This window comes from Crocodylus porosus, unplaced genomic scaffold, assembly GCF_001723895.1.
Source record: "Crocodylus porosus isolate Cpor-Errol unplaced genomic scaffold, CroPor_comp1, whole genome shotgun sequence".
Lineage (NCBI taxonomy): Eukaryota > Metazoa > Chordata > Crocodylia > Crocodylidae > Crocodylus > Crocodylus porosus.
In genome coordinates, this window is record NW_017728922.1 from 16,135,723 (window position 1) to 16,148,604 (window position 12,882).

Sequence of the window (12,882 nt, forward strand, 5' to 3'; positions counted from 1 at the left end):
GGGGCAGCGCGACGCTGTTTGCCACACATATGGGAGCCGCTGGTCCAGCAGCTTGCCTGGTGCTCACCTGCTTGTACGGCAGCTCCCACTGCTCAACCGGGTTGGGGGGGGGGGGACATGTCCCCAGCTCCATGTGGGACCACACCAAGCTTTTCCTGGTGGGGCAGAGCTGCACTAGGAAGGGGCTATGACCCAGTAGCCCCCTTCCCAGCACAGCCCCAACCTGCTGGGAAGAGCTTGGCACAGCCCCGGCCCCACCCCATCCCGCATAGATCCATGGGCACATGCCCCACCCCCAGATGAGCAATGGGAACCGCTGGACAAGCAATTGAGTGCTGGACCAGCAGCTCCCAGACCAGTGATTTAGCCAACTTTAACTGCTGGAGTGGCATGCAGACATGGAGATGCATCATAACAGTTGATGTGCACTCAATTAGCAGCTCCCTCTCCCCTTTTAAAAAGGTTAGGAGGTACATTAGTCCATATCCTTAGACACTATCAATGTGACACCCACTCCACCAATATAAATGAGATACAAGTTTTAACTCCCATCCTTCCTGTGAGCTTCTGGGTGCAGAATACTCAATCTGTCATGAATCTCTCACATTGACAGCACCTGACTGGCTTTCGTGCTGTTCTTACAAGCCTGGGACATAACTGAATCCCAGGATTTCCACTAGCTCATTAGTAGAGCTATTTAAATCCTGGCTTTTCCTGAACTCTCTCTTTCATGCTCCCAAAGGCTGCAATAGTACAGCTGTGGTATCAAGGCATTACAACAGCTGCTGCACACTAGAGAAGAGATGAAGAGCCACCTAGTGTTTGAGTTTTGCATCAGCATTTTAAACAGCTACGCAGTGTGAAATTTCGCCGGCAGTTTTGTTTCGAGCTCTAAATGAGTCAAAACAGTGAAATCAAAACAAAACAGCTTCAAAACATTTTGACTTGCCTTGTTTTGTTTTGAGTTTTGAAGCTCAAGCTGGGCTTGTCTGCAGGGAAACAGGAACTAAAATAAGGAGAGGGAAGGGCTGCTCTCATTATTGACTGTGTAGCTGACCCATTACAGGGATCCTTCCCTGAGGTCTCTTCAATCCTGGTGCTCTGGGGGAGAAATGGAAAAACTGCATAAAAGGCAGCATTGGTTGTACTGCCCTGCTTTCTGCATTGGTGTCAGTTACTGAGCTGTGTATTCTAGCTTTGCCTGTTAGTAGCTAGAGGTGCAGGGCCCCAGAACCCAGACTCCCCCTGCACCTAACAGCTGGCAGGCTTCATGGCTGCAGCAGGGGCTAGCATATCTGCAGCTTTCACCCTGCTGCACCTTAACGCACCGTGTCACCCCATCATGAGTTTTGCTTGTCCACAGTTTCCCTGAAACCCCTGCACCCATCTTCTTGAAACTTGGCAGGCTTCATGCCCTCAGAAGGGGCTACCATTCCTGCAAATTTCATCCAAATCAGGCCAGAAATGACAAAAGTTATAGGCTGTTTCAAGCTTCCCCATTATAGCCTATGGGCAAAACGTCAATACAGCATTGAAACAGTGGTAAGCCACTACGTTGAATATATTTCAACTTCTTCACTCCCGCAGCTGAGCTGCACCTTTCTTTCCCCATTTCCAGTAAATCCTATTTCTTCACCAGCCTTAAATATCTGGAAAACAATCACCAAAAAGTAGAGTGACAATATGGAACAATGTGAAATCTGGGACACCACTACCTCCCCCTTCCTGCTGCAGGGAGTCAAAGGTCCACTAATGATACATTGTTCTTAACTTCACAGATGATAACATTCGTGAAGTAACAATAAGCGTTTATGTGCTTTTAACTCTCTGCTAGGACTTCCTATTTCACAGCTCTTGCTGCTGCCTCTGTACCACATACCTAGGACACTTGTTTTAAATTTTCACCAGCTGGCCAGGACCACCTCCAAAATCCAGGATTGTCCTGGCCCATCCATGACATATGGTCACCCTCCTGACCCAAACAGGGCACCAAACAGTTTACCCAGAATCCCTCTGTCACCTCCTCTGTCTGCCTGTCATATATGATTAGTGTAACCCGACCCTCCATAAGACTGAACCAGACAGACCAAGTTGTCCCACACCTCATCTGTATATACATTTTTGGAGGGTCTCAGGATTCATGACAAGAACACCTGGTTCCAGTCATGAGTGAGGGGCTAATTAGCACATGAATCCTTTGTGGGGGGGCATCTGGAATACACACTCAACATGGCTTGAAATACTGTTGACACTGCTACAGACCAGTCCAATGAACTATATGGTAAATAACAAACCTCTTGCTTTGGATTAATACCATGCATAGGTTTGTACCATGTAGAAGTGAGACAAAAGGGCTGCTTAAAAAGCATGTTTATCAAATACATGCACTAAAACTTGCAGCAGTTTCCACAAAGATAAAATGCATCAATTTTGAATGAACAGTTCTGTGGGTATGTTTAAAATTGTCAAAATTTTCAAAACAGCATAGGTAAAAACAAGAGTTGTCTCATTTTAAAGAGAATTAGGGAAGCAGGAACTTTAAGATGAGAAAACTAGGGGTTGTTTTTTTTTTTTTTTACCTAGATGGTTTTGAAAATTTTTTACCCCCTTTCTAGAAGATCTTAGAACTCATAAATCTCATCCTCCTCCCTCTTTTTATTCAGTGGGAGAGAAAAAAAAAAAACACCACCTTTCCTGCTTTTTCAACTCCCAATCAATTTCTCAGCTTTGAATAAACCACTTCAAATGAAGAAAATATTCTTTCTGTACCTGCAGAAGAGGCTACTGCTGGTAAAAGCTAGTGTAGCACTTTAAAGAACTCCAGTGCCAGGTGCTTGGTTAGGGTCTTCCACCAATTCAGTGGTGTGATGAGAATTAGGCAAGTAGGAACTCAAAATCAAATGACTTTCACGTAAGCATTTCAAAAATTTTCCCCAGGTGACCTGAAATAATTGTTTTAATACACTAGTCACAGTTCATACTTCTAAAATGAAAGTTTAATAAGTTAGTTGCAAGTGTCCACCATGTTTTGATAAAAAAAGTTTATGTATTCAAAACATTAAAAATTGTTTACTTAATCTGAGTGCTGGTTTTCCAAGTTTAATTAAATACAAATTGCCATTTTAATGTAGCTTGATACAAATAAAAATTAATCTCTGAATAATATATATATAGATTTCACCATTTTATAGCATACCAAAATAAAGGATTTCTAAAAATTTAACTATGTTAAGCTATATATTTAATATATAGGAAACAGTAGCAGGGGACTGGGATGTGCCTGCTCCTTTAATGGCATAAGCAGGCTGAGAGGCACTTGCAGGTGGCAGGGGGGAGCTAACAAGGGACTCACCTGATGGGAAGAGGGCTCAGGCTGGAGCTGTAAGCCCAGAGCCTGCACTAGTCAGTTATTGCATGGTTGCCAGGGAGAGACTGAGAAGCAGGGCTCCTGCAGGGGCCTGGAGTTAGCTAAACATCACTAGGTTTTACGAGCAAGTGGCCTTTGTTTATGTTAATGTTAAACCCCTAGAGGGGTTGAGGTGTCTGCCAGAGGGTTAAGCCAGACAAAGGGGTCTGAGAGCCTGTTGGGGGGGCAGCGTGTGGGACTAAGGGTCAGAAAGCTCTGAGGGAGACACTGTAAGGCACTAGGGGGATATGAGGGGCCAAGGAAGCCAGATGTATAAATAAGTTAACATCAGAGAGAGAACATCCACAAGGTCTGGGGTATGGTGTAGGGGTGGAGAAGGAGCCATGCAAATTTTCTCTTAAGGCTACAGGTGCCCTACAGAGACTTAGTCAGGCTGAGAGAGACCCATCAAGCCTGAAGGCTGGATTGAGGCTAGTTGGGGCTCACAAGAAACCCAATGGGAAATTATTAGGATTAGGGCTCACTTTAAGGTGTGCCGACATAGCTTTGTGGCAGGGCACTTGGTATGCCTGCTATTAAGAGGTCAGACCATCTACTGAGCCACTAATTGGTCAGATCCAATTAGTCAGCTGACCCAGGGGCAGGCAGGTGAGACTAGGCCTGATTAAAGGAATCACCTGACTGACAGGGAGCTGCCCGACTGGAGGAGGGATGGCTATAAGCCCAAAGCCTGACAGCAGGGCTGGTAGTAAAATCATCAAGCAGAAAGGCTGCAGCTCCTGAATGCCAGCAAGGGAAGTGACATCTGGAAGTTTTGGTAGGAACTAAGGGAACGGAGGAAGTTCCTGGGGACCCAGTGGAAGGCCCAGTGCCCCAAGAAGGGGACTGCATGCACAGAAGCAGTGTTGAGAAGCCAGGCCAGCCCAGAGTGAGGGGTGTACGCACAGCAGCCTAGTGAGAGGCCAGCCCAGCCCAGGCCAGGGAGTAAGGGGCTGAGTGCACAAGAGCCTAAGAAGGAGCCAGTCAAGCCCTGGAAGACGGGCTGAGAGTTTGTGGGCTTGTTGAGGGGCTAGGTGAGTCCCGAGAGAAGGGCTGAAGGTGTTAGAGACTTAGGGAAGGATTTGGGTGAACCCCAGTGAATGTGGAAGGGCACAGGGGCCTATTGAGGGGCTCAGATGAGCCCAGAGTAGAAAAGGGGCTGCATTAAAATAAATCTACAGGGGGCTCCAGGTGAGCTAAGAGAGGCAATGATCTATGGGGGGCCCTCCCAAGAGCACAGACCCAGAGAAGAGAGGGCTGGCTGCTTGGGAACTGATCCTGGGAACCTTGACAGGTTCAAGCTAGGGTGAGTGCCCAGGAAGGGCCAAACGATGAAACAGTCCACCGCAAGAGAGACTGCCAGAACTGGGAGCCTGGAGTCTCGACTGGCCTGAAGGTGGGGCCAGGGCCTAGAAGAGGCCAAAGGTGCGTGGGGGGGAGGGGGAGCACAGCAGAGGGAGGGGTCTAGTGGTGGGCAGCCCAGGATGACAATGGCTGGTGCCAAGTTGTCTGAGGAGGAAGGATCAAGGACAGGGGCCTGAGAATGAGCTGGGGGATCAGGGATGGAGGATTCAATAGAAATGGAGTCAGGGCCAGGGGGCCCAGTGGTTAGCAGCCTAGGAGAGATGTAGGACATCTAGGGAGAGCCCAGAGAGCGACATATAAGATCAGGTAGGCCTGAAAACGGGTACTGAGTAAGACCTACAACTGCACCCTACTGAAGCTGGTTAGCATGGTGGGACTGCCTGTGACAGGGCAGCCTCCATGAAGTGTCACAGATGGGCCACTCAAGAGGAAATAGAGGATGGGATGCTGGAAAGCCTCAGCTCCCACAGCCCTGTGGGTTACTCTGTCGAGGGGGAAGGCTAGGGGAGCACACTCGAACAAAAAGGTACTTGGTAGGGGAGACTGAGACCATGCAAGTCCACAGGCCCAGCAAGAGGGGCCTGAGCTGCATAGTGGGGCCCAGCAAGTATAGTGGGACCAGAGGGGTCCAGTGAAGGGCACAGAATGGAGTCCAGGACCAGAGGATTCCAACAGCCTGGATAGTGAGGTCCCCGAGGCACATAGTGGAGTCCAGCAGGCATAATGAATCCAGAGGGATCTGGGAGTAGAGTACATGACTGGATGGGCCTAAGGGCCTGGAGAACATTCAGAAGAATAGAGACCAGAATGAATCCAGAGGGACCAGAAGGGGCTAGCAGCCTAGAGAGGTGCTGGGAAAAAGACCAGAGGGCCTGGTAGCCCAGGGAGGGGTTGTGTGAGACAGAGGTCTGAGGACCCAGAGAGGGGCTGAGAGAGGCCAAGGGACTATAAGGCCCAGTGATGGGCTGTATCAGCAGTAAGTAAAACATCTGTAAGGATGCCATCTGCAAAGCACTGGACATGGTATAGGGGAGGTGGAGACCCATGTGATTGGCCCATAAGGCTATGAGCACAAGTTGGGTGGTCATTATAATAAATGCAGGGCAGCCTCCTGCAATATATATCTATTAAGAGCAAGGTGTGGCAGGTGACAGTGGGACAGAATGCCTTTAGAGTGGGGCAATTAAAAAAAAATGGGGGGTACCCCATGACAAACCTCCATTATTAAAGCTTGATTATTAAAAACAAGGTGTGGCAGGTGAGCAATCTAGGGAGAGCAACATTATAGTCTGAAACAGGCAGGAGCTACAAAGGCCACCAGGGGGCATGATGGCCAACGCTGTGGCTACAAGCCTGTCACAGACGCATATATTAAATTTACTGTAAAAACTGGATTTAGTTGCAAGTCAACATGAATTTTTGGCCATTGACTAATGAAATACCTTTTTAAAAATATATACATACATACACACAAAAAATGGGAAAGTACATAAAAGTCAAGGATTTAAATTGCACTTTTGACTTGCCAATTTAAATAGGCAATTTAAAGTGGTTTGATTTAAGTCAATCTACCGTTACTGACAAGTCTCAAGTTATGTTTGGACATGAGCTAACAGGTCCCTACTTCCAGGATAACAGCATCATATTTTCTTCACATTAACATTTACTGTCCATATTACCTTGCTTTCAATGAGATTTCACAAAAGTGAACAAGAAATAGATTTGTCTTGTATTTTCAAAGATGCATTCTGAATACACCTAAAAAGACCTTATTAAATGCTTAAGTTGCAGTGATTTCAAAGTTGGCCTTTCATACATTTCTTTATTTGTGGTAAATGTAGTTATAGAAATGATTGAGGAAAGCAAATAATTTTAAGTTGTTGATGAGTGAGTGATTGCTACCTGGGCCTGCAAAAAAGCCTTAACAGGGTCTGAGTCAGCCCAGGCCCAGAAGGGTATAAAAAGGAGACTCCCCAAGCAACCAGCGAAGAGGGACTGCAAACAGGGGAAGCAGTTTGCAGGCCAGTTTGGGGGTAGTAACATAGCCTATTATCATACAATGGTGGGGATGTGCAGCTTCCCACTTCAGCCTCAGCTGGTGCACCCTTCCCTTGCATCACCTAGATGGAACCCATGGTTCCTGCCTCCACCCAGACAGAGCCCCTGGCTCCGGGCTGCAGGGGCTGCCTGGCACAGCTGCCAGCAACTGGGAATGGGAGCAAGGTTGCCCCCACTTGTGGTGTATGCTTTTTAGTGAGGTCACCGGAGTCCCACGTGACTGAGCTCCAGGCCCAGATAGGTAGACTTTGTGCCATCAGGGCTCACAAGCCAATTACTACTACAGTCAGGCTCTTCTCCTGAAGAAGGAAGAGAGAAGAGCATGGATGCCCAACTATGTGAAAATGGACAACAGGATGATTAGCCAGGAGCCACACCCAGGAGAAGCTTGGAAGAGGGTAGTCTCAGGTCCAAAGACACACAGTAGCAGGGTCACTCCTCCCTTGGAACTGAGCAATAGGTATTCACCTCTCACTTCACCAGCAGATATCAGCAGAAGCACCGGCTCTGGATGAGGGGAAGCAGCTAGCTGCCAACTCCAAGAAGAGATGCAGGATGGTTGTGGTGGGCAACACCCTGAGAGGGACAGAGGGAGCCATCTGCCACCCTGATCCCATGGCCCATGAGGTCTGCTGCCTTCCAGTGGCCCATATCTGGAACATGGCAGAGAGGATTCCTAAATTCATCCATCCTTCTGACCACTACCCCATGCTCCTCATCCATGTGGGCATGGAAGACACAGCTCAGAGGAATCCTGGCCAGGTCACAAATGACTACAGGGCTCTGGGGGCTGGGCTCAGACAGTTGGGGGCGCAGGTAGCTTTCTCCTCAATCCTTCCAGTTACAGGTCATGGACACGGGAGGGAGAGAGATACTGAGGAAGTCAACAGAAGACTGCAGCATTGGCTGCATCATAAAGCTAAAGCCATCATAAAGGCTTTAGCTTCTTCAACCACTGTCCACACTTCAGGGAGAGGCAGCAGTTTGTTGGGAAGGAATGGCCCCCACCTTATTCTGATGGAAAAGAAGCTCTTCTCAGCCAGAAGGGCTGACTGGCTTGACAGGGCTTTAAACCAAGATGGCCAGGGAATGATTGGACAATAACAACTGCAAGGTCTGGAAGTAGCAAACAGAATCAACAGGTCAGGTAACAAGGGAACTCATTCCTACCCCAGCCAAAGGACAAGACTAAAACGACACGGAAGCCCAGGGCTTCCTATAGCAGGCTTAGCTGCCTGTACACAAATGCCAGGAACATGGGGAACAAACAAGAACTGGCCCTTCTGCTAAGCAAAAGCTAATATGATCTCATAGGGATAACCAGGGAGTCAAGCTGAACTTGAACCAAATTTGGAATGAACCTTTATTTTTTCCTGAACTGGAACAGAACCTGAACCATTATCTGAAAGTCTCTTGCTGAATATGAACCAGAATAGAACCGCAAAAAATAAGGTTACCAGTTCAGAGTAAGGGTTCAGCCAAACAAACAAACAAAAAAACAAAACATACCTGATGTGACACTCACTGGCTTCACCAGAACCAGGATCAGAATGAGCATATAAATAAAACCAGTATGGGGATTAAGGATTTATATATTTTGGGTTTGTACAGGCTTTTATACTCTGCCCTCTTCAAGGGCTGGGCCTGGGAAGCATTAGGCAGAGATTGGACTGGAAGCCTGCTTGCTGCTTCCCCTGTGACAGAGGTTTGGTCAACATATAGTTACAACATGGAAGGGATGAACATACACCACATGTGAGATGATACGACAATACGAGTCAGGCGACAAACACCAAATATGTCCTATCAAATGGTCTTTATACATGTACAGCAAAATGAGAACATATATGTACATGTAAAATGAAGTAGGAATGTTTGGAGAAATAGGGATTAATCTGAAAATCCAAAATTGGGGCAGGAAAGCTGGAAATAACAAGACTACAGAAAGGAAAAGCAGAGTACCTCCCCTATGCTGCAGTGCTCAGCCAGCCTCTGTAGGTGGCAGCTGTTAATGCTGCCTGGCTTGAGAAATTACAGAAGGAAAAAAACACAATCCTCTCAGTGCAAAGTACTTCATATTCAGTATTTCATAGGAAAAGAGTTCAAGTAAATATTGATGAATCAAAAAACTTGTAGATGCCTGCACGGAACTTGTAACATGCAATGGAAGGTCATTCACCTTAATGGAAGATTCAGGATTTAAGAAGATAATTGAAGGTCTTGGCAGGGAAGATAGCAATCAATGCTCAAAACCTGAGACAAAGTTGCAGAAGTAGCAGCCAATATGTGCTATGTAATCAGGGATCACAGGAGGTTTAGCTTAGAAAATTCTTCCCAACATCCAAGTCTGAGGGTGTTAAGTATAGGAACAGATCATCTAGAGAAGAAGAGAATTTCTATCACTGGAAGTTTAAATGTGGGTTAAACAAATGTTTGTCTGGGATGCTTTAGATGAGGATGATCCTGCTAGAGAAGCAGACTGAACGACATGATCTCCCAAGTTCCCTTCCAGCCATATTTTTCTATAGCTATTCACATGGGCTCTGTAGACTGAAACAGCAGGTACTATGTAAACAGACAAAGCTGTATAAGGGAAGGTGCCAAACTTCTCTGGCACAATTGGTGCTTTCAGTCTGTCATTGCAGCATCTAAATTAGCTTGCAAGATAGGCCTAATTATGCAATTGTGCATCATTAGCAAGCCCCAAGGTTACTGCTATTCATGCTAATCTACCTTTTCAATTTTATTAAATATGTTGACTTGCTTTCAGCAGTTTCTTGACTAAAGACATGTGACCCTGATCTCCACTGATTTTACCATTACTCTTCACTGTTGACATTAATAGGATAAGAGTTTCCATCCTGTACATTATATGCTACAGGCAACTGAGTTTAGCTCCAGTCACAGAAGAGCTGCAGGCAGTCACAGCTTCACCCACAGTTACCCCTAAGGAGGGAAATGGGGGAAAAAAATCCCAAAGGCGAAAAGCCCACATACTACAATATGTAATGGCTAAAGAACTCTAAAATAAAATAGTGCTGAATGTCAGCAGAAGTAAAAACTTGTACAAAAGGGAATTTGCCATCTCTAGGTACAAGGGCATGTAAGAAGGATATAAGAATGGGTTACGTAGGTACAATGCAGAGCAAGAGTTAAAAACAAATTGTGCAAATAAGCTATGGTTCTGGATAAGTTCTAAATGTTGATTGGTAGATAAAATACTGTTCTGTGTCTGTTCCACTCTGCGTAGACAAGCAGAGATTCCTGTTGAAACTGAAACAATTGTACAAGCCATCTCATATAGGCTCAAAAAGTACAATGACCAAATGTAACAGGCCACAAAAGTTACCTTTCAGGAGCTGTGGGTATTTGGTATGAACCAGGTTGGTAAGGTCTCCACCATCATCTAAAATCATGTTCAAGGGCTGCCCATCTTTGAAGTACAGGGTCTGTTCAATACACCACAAGTATTCCTCATCCGTCTCTCCTTTCCAGGCAAACACTGAACCAGAAAAAGAGCAGGAAGAATTAGTTCAATTTCTTATTCAACCAGCAAGTACATCTCTATCAGCATTTCCACATAAGCAGTTTTCTGTACCAGAGCCAAAAAGCACATGCTGCCCTAGCAGATCACTGCCTCCAGCTAGAAAAGACACTATCAGCTATGTGTCTGCAGCTGAGTAGAACTAAGTAAACAGAAAAATTACTTGCGTCTTATGCTTCATGCCCTGAAATGATGGAAGTTTGGGTCAGACCATATCAAGAACGTCAGCTCCCTTCTTATCCTTAAGAACCAAGAGAAATGAGGTAGCACCAATGGGAGCCATGCATACAAGCTACAGTTCCCATCTTCTGCCCCAACTCGTGTTCAGCTTCTAGGAATTAGGAAGAGCCTCTAAATATGGCTGTACTGAAAAATAAAGTTGTGAACATAGCATGTCTTGCCATCATCTAGCCTCCCGCAAGTAAAAATAATAGCAGTGAATTCGTAACCAACTGCATGAAGGCGCACAAGAAGCCAGCATCTATTCTGTACTCCAAGCTGTCATTGTTGAAGATGCTGTAATTACACTCATTCTGCAGAGGAAACATACCCAGTAGCTCTTTCTAATTCCTGATAACTTTAGAAATTCCAAGGCAGAGACTAAGGACTGAGGCCAGCAGCCACCTCTCACTCATTCTGTCAATAAGCTTTAACTCCATGATATATAGAAAGGGGATGTCTGAATTCCAGCTTTATAGACTCCCTCTATACTGTATCAATTATCTCACAAGCCAGAAACAAGACTGCCTCCCTGTTGATTGGTTCATCTCCCTATTTCTTTGGCCTGCAAGGGCACAAGGCTGAAGACAGACATGGTATTTTAAATGACTACAAAATATAGGCTGCTAATTAACCTGACCCCAAGTGGCCTTTGGGCCACAGGAATATCAAGGCCTCATGGTAACAAGCTTTACAGCAGGAATGAAAGAGATAATCCCTTAAAAGTCAGGAACTTGCCATTGGGAAGCAGATTTGGCCATTGTGACAGCACAGGCTGACTGGTACACACAAGCATGACAACCGTACACATTTTAGATAAAGAATGCAACAGAAGCCGACAATGAAAACCAGGGCTCTGCAACATTCCTAGCATATAAGTATGCAGCCATTACCAAAAAAACAAGCATTTTAAAGAGACAGACAGTCTACTTGTATTTTAATTTCCCAACACCAAGTTATTTTTTTTTATGTCTACCCCTTAAACATAATTTCTTTATGCCTATTCATTAGGACAAATACTCAAACCTCCCCCATGTTTACAGAATTTTTAGGAGGATCTCAAACACTTAAAAGGTGAACAGCATTCCCATCTCAGAGGTACGACACCAACAAATAAAGGCTAAAGGATTTGTCCCAGATGCCACAGCAAAGTCACTGATGGAACTGGGAAAAGGAACCCAGGAGTTCTGCTTCCCACTGCTCTATGCTGCCTTATGTCAAATCAAGCCTACTGGCTCCAAGCAAACAACCATCACAGCCTGCCTGAAGAGATGCTGATGCCCTTAAACCATGTGACCTTTTAGCAGGAAAAACTGAGAAATAATTATCATAAAACAACTGAATGAGAATGGGATCAGTTTTCCTTGAAAGCTTCTCTTCTGCTGCTTTCACCTTTCTAGCAAACCTTTCATCAGCTGTCTGTGAAACAGATACATTTTGACAAGACCATACTGTTATCAAAGACAGCCATGTCCTCAGGTAGGAACTAAACAGCAAATGTAGATGGAGGCTTAGTGAAAGATAAAGGCAAGAAATACAGGCAGCCACAGATCTTTCAGTTTTCCATGGGACACCAGCCTCAGGGCAGAGCATAAACAGTGTCACTTTGCATGATCACCCCTAACCTTTAAAAAAAAAAAAAACAAAAAAAACACACAAAAACAAAAAACGAACCACACACAACTGGGATCCACAAGGTCATTCATTGGAGTTAAAATGAATGAAGATATTTAAAGGGAATACAGCTAAAACAGCCAACTTTGGGGGAAACTATATTCCTAAAAACTGCCCCAGTTTCATGTAGCTTCCATATTAAACCAGATCTGGCTGCAGGACCAGCCTAGAACAAAACCTCAGGCTTGTCCCAACCTGGGCCCATTTCAAACCGTTACAAAACAGCTCAGTTGGAACAGCTATAGTATTTGCCAACAGGACTTCAAAACACAGAAGTTCAGGAACCCTAAAACCTGCATCAAACATGTTAGTTAGAATATAAAGCAAAGCCAAGGAACCACCAGTTACCAGCCAAACAGCACACATACCAGACAGGACAGAAAAACAGAAACCTTTGTATTGTTTCATAGTTGGTAGGGTCGGAAGGGACCTGAGCAAATCATCAAGTCCAACCCCCTGCCATGGCAGGAGAGATTACTGGGGTCAAACGACCCCAGCAAGGTGTACAACCAGCCTCCTCTTAAAGACCCCCAGGGGAGGAGCCAGCACCACTTCTTTTGGAAGTTGGTTCCACATCCTAGCCACCCTGACCGTGAAGTAGCACCTCCTGATATCT

At 45.5% G+C, this 12,882-nt stretch overlaps 1 protein-coding gene across 1 annotated transcript in view; it reads right to left on the minus strand.

Annotated features, from left to right (window-relative positions):
* Positions 1-12,882, minus strand: part of AHCY (adenosylhomocysteinase) — a 60,893-nt gene that overhangs the window by 39,660 nt on the left and 8,351 nt on the right. The window contains exon 4 of the mRNA XM_019539730.1: positions 10,179-10,331. Coding sequence (XP_019395275.1) covers positions 10,179-10,331 — 153 coding nt within the window. The remainder of the gene's footprint in view (positions 1-10,178; positions 10,332-12,882) is intronic.